This window comes from Mobula birostris, chromosome 30 (assembly GCF_030028105.1).
Source record: "Mobula birostris isolate sMobBir1 chromosome 30, sMobBir1.hap1, whole genome shotgun sequence".
Lineage (NCBI taxonomy): Eukaryota > Metazoa > Chordata > Chondrichthyes > Myliobatiformes > Myliobatidae > Mobula > Mobula birostris.
In genome coordinates, this window is record NC_092399.1 from 14588539 (window position 1) to 14610259 (window position 21721).

The following is a 21721-nucleotide window of genomic DNA, read 5'->3' on the forward strand; positions in this document are numbered from 1 at the left end:
TTGCCCTATCTCATCCCTTAGCACTAAGGCAAGCCCAAGCAGTTTGCTACGGTCTCCAGCCAGAGCTTCTCCTTGGTGCTGGTGATGAAATATGAAGCATGCTACAATGATAAATGGCTTCAACTTGAAATTTTTGACAGTTTCAAAAAGTTTATTCTAAGGCAATTTCACCAATTTCTTTACACAGCCAGACATCTGGGGAGTCCAAATTAGCAGAGCCCAAAATGGTAAGGAATATATTTGTCTTTTTCTCATCTGTAATATTATTTTCTACTAACTACTATTAAACTATGCTCAATTAATATTCTGTCTTGATTTGATCTCTCAAATTATGTTACCCATCCAAATGTTGGCATTTTAAAAAACTGTGTAGGTTTAATTGTACTATTGACTCATTATGTAGGACATTTCCAGAATTCAGTTCATGCCAGTTTTACCTTATCACTATTGTAATAACCTTCAACATAGTAGCAAGGGGAGAAAGACCGGCATCACCTTGTGTAGCCATCTTTATTTTTAACCATCTGCTTCCCCCTGCTGGTAAATGAACGCTATAGCAACCCTAGACAGCCGAACAGCAAATATAGACGCACGTCCCAAATGGATTCTCCCACAGAATTAAATATCCTCTCCACATTCCCGTCACAACCCCTGAGGATTTTATGTTTTCACTTGTTGAGTACCCTGAGAATGCGCATTAATTATGTACTTTTATTTTCGTAATTTAAGACCGTTGTCAATAAAATTACATTTTGTTGCTTCAAGTATTTGTGTTGACGTACTTTTAAGCGTTTGAGTTCCTCTCAATTGAAATTCTTGATCTCTGAAAACACGACTGGTGTTTCTGCATTGAAACTACTTGGAAAAGCCATTTCAGTTGACTTTTTTTAATTAACAGAATGTTTTCCAGGAACATAACTCTTTTATAAATCAAGGGAAACATGTAGTCCAGATTCCATTGTGATGATTGATACCTTTTCATCATTTCTGAGGTGATAACACGAAATTCTAAACTGTATGCACAAAAACAGAATTTGTAGGGAAGGGAAAACGGGAAAAGCAAAATCAGGATGATTACAGTCAAAGGCTTCATTCTAAAGACATTTTCCAAAAGCTTATATAATAAGAGTTACATAACAATGTTTTCATAACATTCCAATCATCCTTGTAGTGGTTATTTGAGGGGGAAAAAACGCCGAGAAACCGAGCGAGGGACTTGACACTATGACGCGCTGAACGGAGTTCCAAGTCGAAAAAAAAGTACTTTCGATCCTTTACTATGAAACCAGCAAAGACGAGCGATCAAAATTAGCAATATCGGGATCAATGTAATAAGCAAAGTGAGAAAAACGAGCAAAATAACGAAATAAGTGGTCAACCATAATATCCAACCTAACCTCACAGCCTCTAACTAGCGCCACCAACGGCACAAAGGGTGAATATGTAACGTTCTCACTCACCCCAACCCATGTGACAAATTACCGTAACAATAATAATTCTTACAGAACACTGTAACCTTTACATGCTTAGGCTGTTTAAATATTTGGAATTATTTTGAAGTAGATCGTTTTCTTGTAATTCGAATATATAAAATTTCAGTTCCTAACAAGTCTGAGTCAAAAGAATCTGGCTGATGCGATGCATATTCATGGGTCATGCATTAATCTTTTTATTATAACGTATATTTGAAGTAATGTTATTCCTCTTCAGGAGTAATGATGGCAGCGACATTCCATGGTTATGAGCCTGTAATTCGGCATTTCATGCTTTCCAAGTCCCCAGATGGAAACAACTTTAGGAAACTGGATTCAATCCTGGCTATGGAACTGTGTAACACACATCAAAGTTGCTGGTAAACGCAGCAGGCCAGGCAGCATCTCTAGGAAGAGGTACAATCGACGTTTCAGGCCAAGACCCGTCCATTATTTATTTATATACACACATTCTTTTTCTCCCTCTCACTATACCCCTTGCCCATCCTCTGGGTTTTCTCCCCCTCCCCCTTTTCTTTCTCCCTAGGCCTCCTGTCCCATGATCCTCTCATATCCCTTTTGCCAATCACCTGTCCAGCTCTTGGCTCCATCCCTCCCCCTCCTGTCTTCTCCTATCATTTCAGATCTCCCCCTCCCACTTTCAAATCTCTTACTAGCTCTTCTTTCAGTTAGTCCTGATGAAGGGTCTCGGCCTGAAACGTCGTATCTCTTCCTAGAGACGCTGCCTGGCCTGCTGCGTTCACCAGCAACTTTGATGTCTGTTGCTTGAATTTCCAGCATCTGCAGAATTCCTGTTGTTTAATGGAACTGTGTGACGTTTTATACCTTCTCTCCGTAACTGTATAGGTTTCTGTCAAATACTGTACTCCAGTTTGGATGGTTTAATGTAAGTGTGTACCTGAGACAAAAGGAATCAAAGAAGAGTCGATAGGCATGTGAGAGACAAGTTATGGGGGGGAGTGGGGAATGAATCAGATGTGATGGTCTGCTAGGAACCAACATGGACTGCCTGGCTTCCTTCTCGATTGTACATATAAGGAAGTAAATACCCATCATCTGGATATTACACCTGAGCAAGAATGGGAACCTCCAGGAGGGCCACATTCCTTGCTGTGGTTTGGAGGCTTGTGTGCTGCAATGACCCAGAGAGTTATGTTGGCTGGAGTCAGGGCTTTATGCTTTGGCTGTTGGTAGGGTCATCCATGCCAAACAGGTCAAAGGGTAGAGGCCAGACTGAGTGGTCCACTGGTCCTCCTGGCTTGGGGGGTTCAGCTCAGGGCTGACAACCCTGACTGGTAAAACAAAATTATTACGGAACAGCGATGAAGAAACCTTCAACACCCGAGTGTGACGGTATTCCTGTGTCTCCACCTGGGACTTGCATGACTGACAGTAGTGAAAACTGAGAGGAAGCTACTGACACGATGAAGGAAACCCTTAACCCTGCCAGAGATGGACAACCTTCATTGCTGTCCTAAAGGGCAGTGTTTGTGTGTGTGTGTGTGTGTTTTGCTGAACAGCTTCCAGATCACATTCTTTATAACCATAATATTTTATATCTTTTGAATCTTAGTGGCATAAATAACCTAGTGTTTGCAAAGTAGATTACACCTTTGCGTGCAACCTAATCTGAATACAGGTAATTTTATTTTTATAGCAAATGTTGATAAAGTAATTCACTTTAAAAGAAAGCTCTTGATACAGTGTTGGAAAGTGTATGGTCATGCACTTCGGTGGAAGAAATAAATGGGCAGACTATTATTTAGATGGGGAGAGAATTCAAAATGCAGAGATACAAAGGGACTTGGGAGTCCTTGTGCAGGATACCCTAAAGGTTAACCTCCAGACTGAGTTGGTGGTGAAGAAGATGAATGCAATGTTGGCATTCATTTCTAGAGGTCTAGAATATAAGAGCAGGGATGTGACGTTGAGGCTCTATAAGGCACTCGTGAGGCCACATGGAGTATTATGTGCAGTTTTGGGCTCCTTTATTTTAGAAATGATGTGCTGACATTGGAGAGGGTTTTCAGAAGATTCACAAGAACAATTCCATGAATGAAAGGATTATGAGGAACGTCTGGCAGCTTTTGGGCTGAATTCAGGAGAATGAGGGGGGAATCGCATTGAAACATTCCAAATGTAAAAAGGCCTGAACAGATTAGATATGGCAAAGTTATTTCCCATGGTAAGGGAGTCTAGGACAAGAGGGCACGAATCAGGATTGAAGAATGTCCATTTAGAACTGAGATGCAGAGAAATCACTTTAGTCAGAGGGTGGTAAATCTGTGGAATTTATTGCCACGAGCGGCTGTGGAGGCCAAAACATTGGGTGTATTTAAGGCAGAGATAGATAGGTTCCTGATTAGCCAAGGCATCAAAGGGTATGGGGAGAAGGCAGGGGAGTGGGGATGACAGGAAGAATTGGATCAGCCCACGATTGAATGGTGGAGCACACTTGATGGGCCGAGTGGCCCACTTCTATATCTTATGGCATTATGAAAATGATTGATAAATACAATATGAGCATTTTAAGTGGTACATTTTAAAGACTGAAAGACTACATATATGCCACATTTTTGTTATTGTAGCAGGAAATGTTAACACTAGCTTTTTTACTTCTTTAAGGCAAGAAATTGATTCAAATGTGATTCAAACGGCTATCTTAAATAATTTGTTACAATTATGAAAATGGATCTATATCTTTGTTCAATACTGATTTGATGATTTATTCATTTGATACTCTGTAACATTTTGGGAGAGTACAATGTAAAAGAGAAAAGTTAAAATATTATTGCAAGATGTTTCCTGTTTTCTGCAATGATGATTACACTACCAGAATTGTAAAAGGTTCAAAAGTTAGTTTTTTGGCAGACGTTAAAGAAAAGGAACTATTTAAACATGTCATGTTTCAAATCTTGGAAATGCTATCTCAGAAATTTCAAATTTCACAGCAAATTTATTATCAAGTTAGTATATGTCACTATATTACCTTCAGTTTCATTTTCTTTCAGGCATGTACATAAAAATAAAGAAATACAATAGAATTTACGAAAAACTATACATAAACACAAGATTGATAAAACAAGATTCAAAAGAAGACAAACTGTGCAAATAAAAAACTAGTACCAAGAATATGAATTGTAAAGAGTCTTCGAAAGTGATTCTGTCGGTAGTGGAATCAATTCATTGTTGAGGTGAGTAAAGTTATCATGCCAGTTCAGGAGCCTGATCTTTTTAGGGTAATAAATGTTCCTAAACCTGGCAGTGTGGATGTAAGGCCTTTGTACCTCTTGTCCGATGCTAATAGCAAGAAGAGAGTATGGCCTGGATGGTGGGGGTCTTTGATGATAGACGCTGCTTTCTTGTGGCAAGCACTCCATGCAAATGTCCTCAGTGGTGGGGAGGGTTTTGCCTGTTATGGAATGGGCTGCACCCACAATTTCCTGTTGTCATTTCTGTTCCTGGGCTTTGGAGTTTCCATACCAGATCATGATGCAACCAGTTAGGATGCTCTACACTGTGCATCCATAGAAGTTTGTCAAAAGGTTTTGGTGACAAGCAAACTTCTAAAACTGTTGCAGCATTGTTGTGTCTTCTTTGTGATGGCGCTTACCTGTTGCTTCCACAACAGATCCTCTGATATAACACCAAGGAATTTTAAGCTACTGATCCTCTTCACCTTCTGTCCCCTAGTGAGGACAGGCTGAGGGTCCTCCAGCTTCTTCCTCCTGTAGTTGATAATCAGTGCTTCGATTTTGTTGACATTGAGTGAAAGGTTGTCATCGTAGCACCAGACAACCTGATTTTCAATCTCCCTCCTATACGTTAATTCATCACCACCTTTGATTTGGCCAACAACAGTGGTGTCATCAGGAAAATGAAATACTGCATTTTATCATCATCTCCTTTCTTACCCACCTGCATTTCTCCCTCTGTTCAGTTAAACAAAATCAATATATTTTTCTTATATTTGTACAAATACAAGGTTTTCAAAAGCCCAAGTTGCATATGCATCTTCTTGTGATACTTTCAGCTCCAAGTATCAGCCTGTGCCATTCAGTGCTACAAATCTTACAATACGTTCCTTCTCCCGCTCAGTGCAATTCTTTGTCAGAAGGCTTCATGCATTAAACTTAATTTGATATTTTGTAAATAAAGTTCTGTTTGAGCATGTGCCTTTAAACATGCTGCAGTATAATGATCAGAATTATCTCAAAAACCTGCTTACATTACAATATACAGTCCACAGTGTAAGCAGCATTGCAAAGAATCTCACACACCATTACCTGTGGGGACAAGCAAAGTACTGCAAGCTGAAAATCCTCAATGACACCGTGGCTCACAAGGGTTTGTGAGGGGAGAGAGCAGATCAGTAATGTGATGAGGATATGAGGATCGGAGGATCTTCTGCATTCAAGCACATAAATACCAAAAGGTGTGTTACCTACTGGATATGAAATATCTCACAGTGGCAGGAGAGGATGTGGAGGCGGACAGCAGTAAATCAGCTGTCGTGAGTCATGTTCAAACAAATGACATTAGCATGAATAAGACTGAAGTGTAATTGAAAGGGTATTTGGAGTTAGAATCTAAATTAAAAAGCATGGCCTCAAGAGTGAGAAAACTGAATAGCTGTGCCTAGCCAAGGTGAAACGAGAACTAGGAGTGCTCCATCTTCATAGCCAGAAAGGATCGTCATCGGGTGTGGGGTGTGGGGACAGAGGGAGAAGTACTGGTAAGTAAGAATGGAAACCATGATAAAATGGCATATATAAGTTTGCTGATGATAATACTGATGTTGGCCAAATTAAAGGTGGTGGTGAATCAACATAAAGGACAGAGATTGAAAATGACCTCTTCGGTGCTGCAGCAAATTGGCTTCCAAACAAAAACTGCCTTTGGAAATCGGCTACGTTCCAAGTCACCACAATGTATATTGAGGGATGCACTGAAGCATGGGCCAACCATTGCAAAGGCATGTGGAAGTTCCTTTCGGCACTCTTCCCAGGACTGTACTAATAAGGTGGGTTCCATCGGATCAAGGATGAGCTCAGTTTCTGGTGCTAAGGGTAAATGGGGAGGTGAGAAAGGCTGGCTTCAAACTAATAAGGTCAAGGAATAATGAGTGTACACAAAATGAAGAGTTTAAAAATAATGCATGAAAATGTGTAAGGAGGCTCATTGATGGGAAGGAGGTAAATGCTGCTATAAAACAGCAGATGGTTAACATTAAGACAAGTGGAAAATCTAATGAGTTCCTATCTCTGTATACACATCGTATGTATGTCTAGGAAAATAGGAGAGTGGGAGGCAATTGTGCTTTGAAAGAAATAGGAAATAACCTGAATTATGGAGATATTGCTATAGAAAAATCAGGAATGGGTGGTGGAGTAAAAAACGGGAAGATCTAATGCAAGATTCCCAATTTGGGGTCCATGGTCCCCTCAGTTAATGTTAGGGGTCCATGGCATAAAGAAGGTTGGGAACCCCTGATCTAATGGGACTGTCATAGGGAAGCTTTAACTTGTTAATCAATAAGGACATAGGTTTAATGATTGGAAAATCGTAGGTTATGACAGGTTGAAAATAAAACCCAGCAAGATAAATTGGACAATCATATCAGTGAAACGTGCAGAACACAATGGGCAACTTTTAAACTGGCATTGAACAGGGTGCAAGAAAATACCATAGATTCTGCTTAATGGGGAAAACGGTAAACACCCAGGAGGCTCCACACCTCAATGAAGGTAAAAGAGAACAATTGAAAGCAAAATAGAACTATAAAGTTATCAAGTAACATAAAATAGTGGAATATTTTACAGACAACAATCAGAGATAGGATTGGAGAAGGTCGGAGAATATTGTGTTAGGTGAAAAGCAGCAGGGCAGAGAGCAGAGAGCAAGAGTAAAGTGGAGTTGTTTGTGGTACGAAGTGGGTGGTGGATCACAAGAATCTCTGCTAGGGTCACTCTGTTAATAATTTACATGAATGATTTAGACTCTGGAGTTAGGAATTTCTTGCAGGTCCAAACAAGGGTGGATGGTCCATACTAAGCAGAACTTTAATAAATGACATGCAACAATGGACAAATGATTAGCAAATTAGTTCAACAGAGATAAATGAGTGTAAATGAGTCTGCGCTTACAATATTTTCCAAGAAACCTAAAACATCCTCAGCCCTTTAAAAGGAATTGGCAGGCAGGGTCATTGAACAGAAGTGTTTGGGACTGGGATAAGTGCTACAGAGGCCAGAAATCAGAGGTAAGGCTGAATTCTTTTCACTTCTCCCCATTTCCAGCTGTCCTCCTGGATCCCAGACATTGCTCATTGTGGAGTCTTAACACAGCTGAGGACTAGAGACCAGGCTAACATTAAGAATTGAGACCTGATTGAGCTGGGACTATGGATCAGGTTGAAACTGGTCTCATCGTTTGAACTGGTTTAGAGTACTGGAGGGCACAGATCCATTCCTGCAAAGCACTGGGTTACAGTTTAGCGGGCACATGTCTCTCACAAACTATAATTTCAAAGAACTCCTTTAAAGAGCAGGTACAGGCACAGTGGATGTAAGAACTTTTGAATTACTATTGCTGCCATGGTCGCCTCCCAGATTTACTATAGCTAGAAGCAGATATGCATGAACTTGAAATACCCTGGTAAGAATTAGGACCCTGATATCAATTAGCTAATTGTTGGTAATGTTATTTTAAAACAAACTACTATAACATGTGGAAAGTCTAATTTTTTGACCTTGAAACTCAAGGACAGCTAAACCTTGATACCTCCTTGTCCTTGGTATCTCCTGAATGCACATGCTTGCTATATCTTCCTAGTAGCAAGCAAGCTTAACTGTTTGAGAGAAACAATCTTGCAGAAAGGTAAACAGAAAGTTCTGAAAAGCTCAGCAGATTGAGCAGTTTCATTTTTTAGATCGGTAATTTTTCATGGTTGAATTCTGAACGATCAAAGTATTTTGCACAATTTTGTTGTGCTTCCTGGTTGAATTTCAAGGTTTTATTTAAGGACAAATGCTGAGAAATGTGATGAAAGCTATAAAGAAGAGTCACAGCATATAACCACAGAACCTTATCATCATAGAGAAAAGTCTTTTAACCCATTAATGTCTAAATGGAAATAAGTCTATAGCAGCTACATGCAAGAGTTAACCAATTAATACTACTCCCTTGTTCTCTCCCCATAATTTTGCAAATTCTTTCAAATCATAAACACAAGAAAATCTGCAGATGCTGGAAATCCAAAAGAAACACACAGAATGCTAGAACTCAGCAGGTCAGGTAGCATCTATGGAAATGAATAGACAGTCGATGTTTCAGGCTGAGACCTTTCTTCAGGACTGAAAAGGAAGGGGGAAGATGCCAGAATAAAAAGGTGGGGAGGGGAGGGGAAGAAGGATAAGCTGAAAGGTGAAGCCAGGCGAGTGGGTAAGATAAAGGGCTGGAGAGAAAGGAAACTGATAGGGGAGAAGAGTGGACCATAGGAGAAAGGGAAGGAGGAGGGGACCCAAGGGGGAGATGATTAGTAAGTAAGAAGAGCTAAGAGGCCAGAATGTAGAATAGAAGAAAAAGGAAGGGAGAATATTTCAAATATTCATCCATCTTCTGGTTTATTGCCACAGTCAAATCTGTCACTGCTACAAACCTTTTCCAGATCTTAATCATAGAATATTATTTTCCTGATATCATTTCTGGCTCTTTTGCCAATTGTCTTCATTCTGTAGCTCCTCAATCTTGCCCCCCCCCCCACAAACAGATACAGTTTCCTCCTATCTGCTCCCCTAATGCCAATCCCAACACAGCTTCCTCAGTCTCTAGAAGTGCAATCCCAGCTTCCCTGGAGCAAAAACACACATCTGGAAGGACTCAGTGGGCCAGCGGAGGCTGGTAGATGATGGATGGAGCCGGATAAGGGAGGGATGGTGGAAACCAGAGGTGGATTGGATATGGAAGGTGAACCAAGGGTGAAGAAACCCAGGTAAATATGTAGATGATGGGCAGATGTAACTGGCACTGAGGGAGGAGGCAGGGATGGAAAAGGCAAGCTAAGGGAAAAGACCCTGGATGAAAGTGATCACCTACTCTATTTCTACTTTTCATCCAGCTCAATCTCTCTGTTTTCCTCCATCTGTCCACCCTCCTCATTTTTGCACCTACCACTGACCAACTTATTTCTCATCTCTCCTATAAACCGGCTAGCTTCCCTCTTAGCTCAAAGTCCTGAAGCAGGGCCTCAACCTAAAATATCGACTGCCCACAGATGCTACCTGACCCACTGAGCTCTCTCCGCAATTTACTCCTTGCCCCAGATCGCAGTGTCTGCAAGTCTCGTGTGTCTGCCCGTTTCTCTGATCTATTCACAAAAAATTAAGCCCCGCATCCCTGGAACCACTTTATTAAATGTCCTTTGCACTCTTCCTAGAGCATTTACATCTGTAGCCACAGCTTAAGATGAAAATCAATACTATATACTTGTTGCGAGCATAACGATTAATTTGTCAAGTTATTTGCTTTCTTGGTAATTGGAGTTGAAGATTGTGTTCACCTTCTTTGGCTCATATGACTATGGCAGCATTTACTTAAGAAGACCAAAGTGGAATTTGATGACTCATGGTCTTATGACTTTATCAAAGGAATTAATCTCTGTATGCAGGCTCTCATGAGTGAAATTATCTGGCATAGTTTTATTTCAACTCTGTCTTCTATAATGGAAACTTGGACATCAGTTACCAGTAATAGTGAACAAAATGCCGAGAAAATACTAACAATACGGGGCGCCGTGGTAGTGAGGTAGTGAGCGCGATGCTGTTACAGCTGGGGGCGGGGTCGGAGTTCAGAGTAGAGTTCCAGCATCCTCTGTAAGCAAGTGTGTTCGTTCCTTCCCGTGTCCACATGGGTTTCCTCCCACAGACGGTTAGTAGGTGAATTGATCATTGCAAATTGTCCTGTGATTAGGCTAGGGTTATAGCTTGGTGGGTCGGAAGGGCCTATTCCGTGCTGTATCTGTAGGAGCCATGCATCTGTTCTCTGTCAGCATTGGATTCTGTACTGTGTGTTTATTATATTTACTACGGTAACTATTCATGTGGGTGGGGGTGGTAAAAGCGTAGGGTTTGGTTACGTATTCGTGCTCGATAGTATTGAGGCCCGATGGGTGTCATATCTTTTGCTGACCGCTCAATTACACTTAATTTTGCTTAGGTTCATCACTTCAAGATTGTATGTTTGCTAATTGCCCTAAGGGAGCATCATACAAGTCTGTGGAGGCCGCTACAGTATCACTAAATAAAATAAACTGGGTAGAATCAAACAGGAATTCTGCAGATGCTGGAAATTCAAGCAACACACATAAAAGTTGCTGGTGAACGCAGCAGGCCAGGCAGCATCTCCTGAGGAAGGGTCTCGGCCTGAAACGTTGACTGCACCGCTTCCTAGAGATGCTGCCTGGCCTGCTGCGTTCACCAGCAACTTTTATGTGGGTAGAGTCAAGGTGGATATACGAAAGGGAAATAAGTCATTTTAAGGATTTTTACTTAAAAGACATTTTTTGAGGATGTACCCCAAAAGAACAGAGAGCTAACCAATGTACGTGGACTTCCAGACAGCTTACAATGTAGCTAAAGTTATAATACATAGTACTCCCAGAAATTAACTTGTCCATAAAGTACAATTACATCCTGTCAGAGTGAAACCAACAAGTTATTAGTTAGAGAAGTTACGTATTTCATCTGTAAATAAATTTGAAGTATTTACACTAGGCGAATGAGAGAATTAGAGTGATGGCAAACCTACTCAGTTCTATTATTTGACCCAGAATAAGTCACAAGCCTTTTATGACTCTGTTGAGGGGACATTTCTTCGGAGGGCAGTGAACCCTTGGAATTCTCTAGCTTTGATGGCTGTGGATGCAATCAAAAGAGATTAATAGATTTCTGGACTTAAACAATTCAAGGGATATGGAAATAGCACAGAAGTAGATCAGCCATGACCTTTGCTGAATGGCAGAGTGAGCTCGAAGAACCAGATGGTTATTATTTTACTCATTTATGTTTTTTTTTTGTTAATTCATGGCACATCATGGAATAAATGCTTCCAAAGGATCTTTTTGGGGAGCAATTATATTTAAGTTTGAAGTAGAATGTAGGTTCCCCACCACCACGTTCCAATTGCAATGTGCATAAAAAAAACCTCTATAAACCATGGGGAGACTCTGAATCACCAAAGGCAAAGCTATGCAATTGCAGTTTCTGAGAGCTGTCAGCATTCATTAACTTCTATATTTAAATAAAGATTTAATAATTTAGCCTTGGGCTAATTCTAATCACGTGCCAGCAACCCCCAGGGTCTGGTTTCATAAGGAGAGTTTTATAGCGTAGTTTCAGGTGAGAAACTTACTAGGCGGTCTGTTTCCATAAGATTTAACTCATAAGCCAAAAAAATCTCTCTCGTGTTTACTGTTTTTTTTAAATTTTGGGATCTTCTGGAGTCTGTATAAAATATCAGTTTCATGTTCATGCCATGGTGAAGGAAGGGTGGGGGAATCATTTTTAAAATATTATTGTATTAACAACACATTATTTCGGAAAAGACTGGAATATTAACGAAATAATTACCCGAGCCATTTCTGAAATTACCTTCGGCATTGGTATTTAAAGCTCTCAATCGCTCAAGAGGTCAGTAAAGAAGTCAAATTCTTGGCACGTTGCTCATTCTTCGGCTTCGGAAATTTCTGGAGGAAACAAGTGGGTGGGAGGCAATAAAAACGTCAATCCGTTCAGAGCCGGATGGGTGGGTAAATTCGACGGGGGTCTCGAAGAATTTATTTGATATTTGGGTGCAGAAAACTCTCATGAAACGGAAAACTGGATCATGAAATCGCTTAACTTTTTTCCCCCCCCGTAACTTTAAAAAAAAGGAAAGAGTAGGTGAAAAGGTGGAGAAAATATATAAAGCATGCACGCATCCGACATTAATTCCGTACTTGGAGGGCAGAAAAAAAGGGGCGGGAAGGGGGAAAGCCGTCGTCGGCGAGCCTTCCACCCCACCTCCCGCCTATAAATTGCCACGACGCCATTTTTTCGGTCCTTTTAGTCTCTGATTCTAACGGAAAGAGGTTTGCGGCTGCATCTGAACGGTAACTAAAATAAATGGCTGTCTGGGAGAAGCTTAGGCCTGGGGCCGGCCACGGTTATTTACTAACCTTCATGTGGTAAAATTAATATATATATATGGTTTTAAAAGATGTTTTTATTTTTGTGATGGACGGTTTGAATAGCTCATTTCTGTGACGGCGTGATTTTCTTCCTCCTGAGGGAGAACTCTCATGTGTAATATAAATGGAGAGAGCGTGTCTGTCAGAACGATAAGAGTTTTTTGGGGGGGGAAAAAAACCCCAAGTCTCCAGACGGGAGAACTCAGGCGACCGGCGTCACTTTCGCTGAAGGCCGCTTTTGTTGGATGTGAGCAGCCGGTCTGGCCGGGCACAATCCACTTCAATCTGCTGCTTGTCCGTGGCCATCCGGCGACATCGACCAGACCTGTACAAAATACGGAGTGCCTCGAAGCGTTTCGCCGTGTAATTTGTAGTTTTAAACTCACTCTCCCCCAACCCCCCGGCCTTTCATTTGGGTAACGTGAGGGAGGAGTGGTAGTCCATTGTTGAGCGTCTGATGCAATGATGGGTGTTCCGGTCAGGCTGTTAGCGTGGGCCTTGGAGATACCGGCACGATTACCAACTGTTTTACCCCTATCTGAGGGGTCCATTTTATGTGATTTTTCAGGTGAGGTGCTTGATTATGGATTCTAACAGTAATCCCTCGTCAGGTTTCCACCTGAAAATTCAAGCAGTGCCCACCTCCCCCGGAGGAGATTTAAACATCTTTTGAATTCCCGAAGAGCTGTGACCGGTACCCGGGGTAGATTTTTCTTTTCTCCCCGTTCGTTCGGGAAGGCGGCCATCATCTGGCGTTGTGTAATTACGCTATCGTGGTACTGACTGCTGAATGAATCATTGGCCACGTCCCCATTGACTCACATGCAGGATGTGACCGGCTAGGCGAAGACCTTCACACGCTTCCTTCAGTGGGGGTTTCCAGAACTGGAGGGCACGCAGCTTCAAAATTTGAGGGGCGACTTTTCAGAACGGGGATTTATATTTTTAAACCAGAGTGGTGAACCTGTGGAATGCTCTGCCACAGACTGCTGTGGCCAAGTCCGTAGGTATATTTAAACCATGAAGTTGGTAGTTTTCGGAATTTAAAAATTAATAGTAATCCTGCTCTTTTACAGCACTCATTCCAACGTTAAAAAATGGGCAAGGAAAAGACGCACATCAACATTGTTGTCATTGGTCATGTCGATTCTGGCAAATCTACAACCACAGGTCATCTGATCTACAAATGTGGTGGAATTGATAAGAGAACCATCGAAAAATTTGAGAAGGAAGCTGCTGAGGTTTGTTTTCTGTCTTTGAATAATACAAGTCGGGGTGGTTGCTAATTGTCACAGAATGCATTGTGGAATAATTAATTCATTGGTTTTAATATTTGGGTGAAGTTGGATTAACAAGTTATTGCAAGGTAGCACTTTAAACTGTTGAATTAAGGCTGATAAAGTGGTCCTAACATTCCTCTTTGTGTTTTCTAGATGGGCAAAGGATCCTTCAAGTATGCCTGGGTTTTAGATAAACTGAAGGCTGAACGTGAGCGTGGTATTACCATTGACATCTCTCTTTGGAAGTTTGAAACTTCAAAGTACTACATCACCATCATTGATGCCCCAGGACACAGAGACTTCATCAAGAACATGATTACTGGAACCTCACAGGTAACTGGAACTTCAGTGTATCCAGCTTAATTTGAATTACTGCTACTTGGTTATTACCCTCTATATGAATAGCTGCTTTTTGATTACATGATCGATTATCCTGGGATTTTGTTCATATGCAAACAAGAGAAAATCTGCAGACGCTAGAAATCCAAGCAAAATGCTGGAGGAACTCTGCAGGCCAGGCGGCATCTGTGGAAAAGTACCATCAGTGTCTTGACCCGAAGTTGAAAGTACTCTTTCATAGATGCTGCCTGGCTTGCTAGGTTGCAACAGCATTTTGCGTGTGTTGATTTTGTTCATACGGTCAGTTTTGTGATTGAAAGCCAAGTCCATATTTCTAAATTATTGTCATAGGTTACATGACAAGTGCTTTTTTTTGTGCAGAACCTTCTGTAGAACTCTTCTATTTACTTCATCTAAATAGCCCTGGCCAATACCTCATATTTAACAAATCCTCTTTTTTTTTCTTTTCCTAGGCTGACTGCGCTGTGCTGATAGTTGCAGCTGGCGTGGGTGAGTTTGAAGCTGGTATCTCAAAGAATGGACAGACGAGGGAACACGCTCTGCTTGCCTACACCTTGGGTGTCAAGCAGCTCATTATTGGTATCAACAAGATGGACTCCACTGAACCCCCATACAGCGAGGCAAGATACAGTGAAATCACGAAGGAAGTCAGCACGTACATCAAGAAGATCGGCTATAACCCAGCAACTGTAGCATTTGTTCCCATCTCTGGTTGGAATGGCGACAACATGCTGGAACAAAGTCAGAATGTATGTAAGCTGTGGTCACTTCAGTGGCTTTACATTTAATTATTTGGTGCTAGCAACATTTTGCAAGATTTGATATGTTTGGTGCTGGGTGCTTTCTACAAATATCCTAATTTTGATTCTTTTTTAAATAGATGGGCTGGTTCAAAGGTTGGTCAATTACCAGGAAAAATGAAAACCTCTCTGGTACCACACTGCTTGAAGCCCTTGACAGCATTCAGCCTCCAGAACGCCCAATAAAAAAACCTCTTCGTCTCCCTCTCCAGGATGTCTACAAGATTGGTGGTAAGTTACTGGTTCTGTTGTAATATGGGTACCAGAACTCATGATGCTTTGGAGCAGAATTTGGAGAACAAGAGTGTTATTGTAGTCACTAAAAATGGCCTGACTTCTTAAAAGGGCATTCTGAACCCTTGACCAATTGACTCCACCTAATCCTCACTGTATAACCCTAATTTAGATCTGCAATTATTACACTGTAGTATTTTCATCTGTTGTAGCTGTTATTGGGGGATTTGTAAATTGTTTTTGGATTCTGAATTTTTGGTTCTTTTGCAGGCATTGGCACCGTACCAGTTGGCCGGGTTGAGACAGGTGTTCTGAAACCAGCCATGTTGGTGCAGTTTGCTCCCAATCCAGTCATCACTGAAGTGAAATCTGTGGAAATGCACCATGAAACCCTGCTAGAAGCTCTTCCTGGTGACAATGTTGGTTTCAACATCAAGAACGTCTCTGTTAAGGATATCCGTCGGGGTTATGTTGCTGGTGACAACAAAAATGACCCTCCAATACAAACTGCTGATTTTACTGCACAGGTAAAGGAGAACTTTCACTCAATCTTCCATTTAGTGGTCATCAGAATGCTCGTTTATCTCAGCTTAGAAAGCATGTGATTGTAAACTATAACAATGATGTTTTGATGGCTTGAACTGGTTAGGCCTTTTCTGTAATTCTAACTAGTTTGGCCAGTGAGTATACTCTGAGCAAAGTATGAAGTTACTATGCACCAATTCATATTTTCTTCAGAAAACTGAAATTTCCGAGGTCATTCCACCCACTGACCGAAACAGACATTACATCTGTCACTTCTATAGCTACAGCATGGTAGCATAGAGGTTAATTCAACACTTTACAATACAGATGACCTGAGTTCAATTCCTGCCACTGCCTGTAAGGAGTTTCATATGTTTTCCCTGTTGACTGTGTGGGTTTCCTCTGGGTGCTCTGGTTTCTTTCCACAGTCCAAAGACCTACAAGTTGGTAGGCTAATTGGTCTTTGTAAATTGTCCCATGATTAGGCTAGGGTTAAATTGGGTTGTTGGGTTGTGTGGTTCAAAGGGCCAGAACACTATCTCAATAAATAAAAGCAGACATGCTTAATAACAAATGTATTATTAAGGGAGAGGAGAGGGCTCCCATCTGCATTCAGTGGAATGAATGTCCCAAAAAAAAAATCATGTCCTATAGGAAAAGTTCTAGTTATGAGTGAGTAATTTATTTGATTATGATTTTATAAATTTGATTTTTTTTTAAAGGTTATTATCCTGAACCATCCCGGTCAGATATCTGCTGGCTATGCCCCAGTACTTGATTGTCATACTGCTCATGTTGCCTGCAAGTTCAGTGAGCTGAAGGAGAAAATTGATCGTCGGTCTGGCAAGAAGTTGGAAGATAGCCCCAAATTTGTGAAGTCTGGAGATGCAGCCATTGTTCACATGATGCCAACTAAGCCCATGTGTGTCGAAAGCTTTTCTGAATATCCACCTCTTGGTATGTTTTCCTAAAGTTAGATTTTTGGTTTTGCCTGTTTGTCATCAGTTCATAATTGCATATTGTGCCTGCATTGTGTATTCTTCAATAACAAAGCTGTGGGCATGAGTGCCTTAAAATGGCCAAGGAGGATGTATATATGAATCATTAAATGTTGGCATGTGTGCAAAGGTTACTGTTAGCCTTAGTATTTAATAGTCAAACTTGAGGGCTACAAAGCCTCATATACCTGAGTACTATTGTATCTGTTAATGGTATACCTTGAAATTGATAAGGTATGGTATAAATACTGACTCAGACATGCTAGAATGTTCATTAGGAAAGAATACAAATGACAAATACAGATTTAATTTTTGAACTGAAGGAGAGAAATGATGGTTAAAGTGCACAATCTTTATTATGCTTCCATCTCTTTGGTACTAGGGTTTTGAAAATCAGAAAATGCTTAAGCCTATTACAGTTCCTGTGTTTACTTTCTGCTCAGGAAAGCCCTAATTGCAACATGATGTTGATTTGCACTTCGTAATTCCCAATAGAAATGGCATTGAGGATTCATTTGATTACCTTTTTCTCTTGTAGGTCGCTTTGCTGTCCGTGATATGAGACAGACGGTGGCTGTTGGTGTGATCAAGTCAGTTACTAAGAAAGATATTGCTACAAAAGCCACCAAGGCTGCCAGTAAAGTATTAAACAAGAGGTGAATGTTACCACTGGCCACCAAGATCCAGCAAACCTTGAGACTTGCACCAAAATGTTTATTCATTACCAGCCAAATATGTATATTAATAAGAGACTGGATATTGACTAAGATGCATCGAAAGAAATTCAGAAGGAAAGGATAAGGAATGATGGATTCTAAATGTAGATTCCAAAGTTAGTGTAATTGTAAATGTCCTTTCACTAATTAGAAACTGTTTTGGTTGTGTAATGATTTAAAACTAATAAATATACAAAACCAGTATAATTTTGCTTTAATTTGTTGGGTTAATATGGGGAAATAAATCTGCCTGCTTAGTTACATGCAAATATTTGGATGATGGTGTGGCTGACTTCCCCGATTCAAATCCCCTATATCTGGAAGTGTGAACTATATAAAAGTAGGTATATAATATTGAAATGTTTAAACCACAACTAAACCTTTTTTGGCTAATTAAAGGTCTGCTGGAAGACAAGGTATAAATAGACAATCCTGATAAAGCCAAGAGCAACATAAATTGTTTAAAGGATGTATGGCAAGAGATAAAGTGACTAATACAAAGAGGCATGATTTTGAAGGTGTTTAATAGAAAGTATATTGGGGATGTCAGGGCATTCCACATGCAAAATTCACCTATCAGGTGGTGGTAAGAGACATACATTGGATGTGTTTCAGAAATTCTTGGGTACATGGATGATAGAAAAAAGGACTCTGGGAGGGAAGGATCAGATTGATCTTCAGAGTAGGTTGTAAAGTTGGCACAATATGCCAGACTAGCTAAATGAGTTCAATAGAAATGAAAGATCACAAAATGCTGGAGGAACTCTGGTCAGGCAGCATCTATGGAAATTAACAGTTGGCATTTTGGGCCAAAACCCTTTGTCAGGTTTGACAGCCTATCTAAAAATAATGAAACTAGGAATTTTGTATCTATCAAATCACATGGATTCAGAAAGAAAATCCTCCCCAACAAACTCCTAATTATTTTGAATTGCTATTTTTTATTTTTATATAAATATTTCCTTAAAGCTTTCTGGTATTATTCATGTGTTAATTAATTACACTTTTAAGTTGTGGGAACTCACTGAATGAGCTAATTAAATGATTTTAATAAATAATGTAGCTTCCTTGTTGCATCCATCTGGATTGCTGGTACTCCCTGTATTGACGAGGTTGTTACCCTGGGTGTTCAGCTTTCCTTCCATATCCCAAATATTTCTAAGTTTGCAGGTTAATTGGCTTCTCTAATTTGTCCCCAGTGTGCATTTAGACTTGTAGACTGTTAACATGATCTGCTCACATTGCTCAGTTACCCCCATGTGACCAGATCAATGATCCACATGTGGGAGGAAACCTATGTGGTCACCGTGGTGGGATTAAATACTTGTTACAGGAAATGAACCCAGGTTGTTGGTGCTGTAATGGAGTTGGGCTAACCACTGTTGCTGTGCTGTCTTGCCCATACACCACTATGTACCTGTAGTCATTGGGTAAGTACTTGGCACATACTTGATAGGCTTGTTGCTATGCTAATTGCTAGGAAAGTCATATTTTATTGAAGATCGTGGTAACAGTTAAGATTAAGGCCAGAAACAAAGCTTGATAACTCATCTCCACCACTTTCAATTCCCTGGCCTTGACTGCCTCATTTTATCCATGGACATCCAATTTCTGTATACTTCCATCCTCATCAAGAAGGCCTCAAGGCTATCTTTCTTCACAACCAATTGCCCTCCTGCCACCTACCACGCCCTGTCTGGCAGAATTGGTACTCCTGCCTTTTCTCACTTTCTCCACACCGAAGGCGTAAGCATAGGCACTCACATGCATCCCAGCTATGCCTGCCTTTTCATTGGCTAAGTGATTCCATGTTGGCGCTGCTTCCTGCATTCAACATCAATTTCTCCCAACTAATGATAACCTCTCCCATATATTGGCATAAACACCTCCCACCCCCCCCCTCTTTGTTTCCCCTTATTCCTGTGGCTCCTTTACCATTTTTCTTTTCCCTCTCCTGCCCTCACCTTCACCTTCCTCCCTCTGGTTCTCATTTCCCTTCCCTTTATTCTGAGTGACTTAATTCTGCACTAGTGTCTTTTGGTTCTACAATATCATAAGACATTGGGGCAGAATTGGGTCACTCAGCTCATCAGGTCTAAGCTATTTACTCATGGCTGATTTATCCCTTTCAACCCCATTCTCCCTGTAACCTTTGATGCCTTGTCTGGTTATAGTCATACTTTATTGATCCTGGGGGCAATTGGTTAATCAAGAATTTAACAACCACTGCTTTAAATATACTGAATTGGCTGCCTGTGGCAATGAATTCCACTCTTTCACCAACCTCTGGCTAAAAATCCTCATCTAGTCTTAAGGGATGTCCCCATATCCTGAGGCAGTGCCCTCTGGTCCTAGAAAACCCCTCCATATCTACTCTGTCTAGGCCTTTCAATAGTTGTTAGGTTTCAATGAGGTTTTGAGGTCCAAAACTGTTCACAAATGAGGTCTGACCAATAGCTTATAAAATCTAAGCATCAAATCCTTGTTTGTCTATTCTAGTGGTCCCGAAATGAATGCAAACATCGTATTTGCCTTCCTTTACCACCCGCAAGTTAACCTTTAGGGAATCCTGTGCAAGGGCTCCCAAGTCCCTTTGCACCTCTGATTTTTGAATTTTTCTTCCTATTCAGAAAAGTGGTCTACACCTCTATTCCTTCTACCAAAGTGTATGACCATAGACTACCCCACACCATATTCCATCTGCCGCTCTGCCCATTCTCCCAATCTGCAAATTCCCTGATTCCTTGACGCTACCTGCCCCTCCACCTATTCGTGTATTGTCTGCAAACCTGGCCACAAAGCCATGAATACCATCATCTAAATTGTTGACATAATGTGGAAAACAGTGGTCAATATGACCTCTGTGGAATACCACTTGTCACCAGCAGCCAACTAAAATAGGCCCCTTATTCCGATTCTTTGCCTCCTGCCTATCAGCCAGTCTTCTATTCATGCTGGTATCTTTAATGCATGGGCTCTTGTTAAATAGCCTCACGTGTAGCACCTTGCCAGGGGCCCTCTGAAAATCCAAGTCTGCAACATCCACTAACTCTCCTTTGTCTATCCTGCCTGTCATCTCCTCAAAGAATTCCAACATATTTGAGGCAAGATTTCCATCTAAACCATGCTGACTTTGGCCTACTTCATCAAGTACCCCGAAACCTCATCCTTAATAAATGGGCTCCAATTTATTCCCAATCACTGAAGTCAGGTTAACTGGCCTCTAATTTCCTTTCTTCTGCCTCCCTCCCTTTGTAAAGAGTGGAGTGACATTTGCAATTTTCTAATCCTCTAGAACAATTCCAGAATCTAGTGATTCTTGAAAGACCATCACTAATGCCTCCAATCAAAAATCTCTTTAAGTACCTCTTTCAGAACCATGGGGTGTAGTCTGTCTACCTTCAGGCTTTTCAGCTTCCCAAGCACCTTTTTGGTAATGTCAGGTTCCTCCTTCAGTGCTTCATCTATTCCACTTATTACCTCCTAGCTTGCTTCTCACATCATTCTCTCTTACTTCTCCCTCACCTAGATTCACCTATCACCTGCCAGGTCTTGCTCCTTTCCCTCACCTTCCCTTTTACTCCAGCTTCTGCATCTTTGATGAAGGGCCCAGGCTAGAAACATTGACTATTCATTTTCCTCCACATATCCTGCCTAACCTGCTGAGTGTCCCCCAGCATTTTGTTTGTGATGTCTGATGATTTGAATATTCTGAAGTTGTGTAAGTCTCTACATAAATGTAATTCTTTCTACTTATGCTCCCTGATTAAGTTGTATCAGATTTTAAATGATGTACCACGAAAGTCCAAAACTTTTCAGAGAACAATCAGGATTATCCTTGGGCTATATTACTAGCATAAGGGAGAGATTTAGAATTAGAAATGTGTGCATGGACAGAAAAAAATAGAAAAATGGATTATTAGTCTCCTAATGAAAAAACACAAGTTCCAAGCCTATTTTGCAAACAAGACCAGATGACCATAAACACTCAGTAATATCTCACTACAGGGTCAGTGCTTAGATTACACTTTTTCAACCTAAACACAGTGGTTTGGACTACATCCTGGAAGTTCATTTATACTATTTTG

At 40.8% G+C, this 21721-nt stretch overlaps 1 protein-coding gene and 1 long non-coding RNA gene across 2 annotated transcripts; one reads left to right on the top strand and one right to left on the bottom strand.

The window, feature by feature from the left end:
- Positions 1–736: 736 nt before the first annotated feature.
- On the bottom strand, positions 737–12277 carry LOC140190588 (uncharacterized). The gene is made up of 3 exons (XR_011883639.1): positions 12143–12277; positions 11301–11407; positions 737–1013 (listed from the first exon to the last, which is right to left on the bottom strand). It is a non-coding gene; the product is annotated as an uncharacterized lncRNA (long non-coding RNA).
- Positions 12278–12536: 259 nt separating this feature from the next.
- On the top strand, positions 12537–17840 carry LOC140190587 (elongation factor 1-alpha 1-like). Its single transcript, XM_072247277.1, has 8 exons — positions 12537–12642; positions 13797–13961; positions 14154–14333; positions 14813–15109; positions 15241–15391; positions 15665–15921; positions 16642–16876; positions 17456–17840. Exons 2-8 carry the CDS (start codon positions 13818–13820, stop codon positions 17575–17577), a joined length of 1386 nt encoding a protein of 461 aa, XP_072103378.1. The 5' UTR covers positions 12537–12642; positions 13797–13817; the 3' UTR covers positions 17578–17840.
- The last annotated feature ends 3881 nt before the right edge of the window (positions 17841–21721 follow it).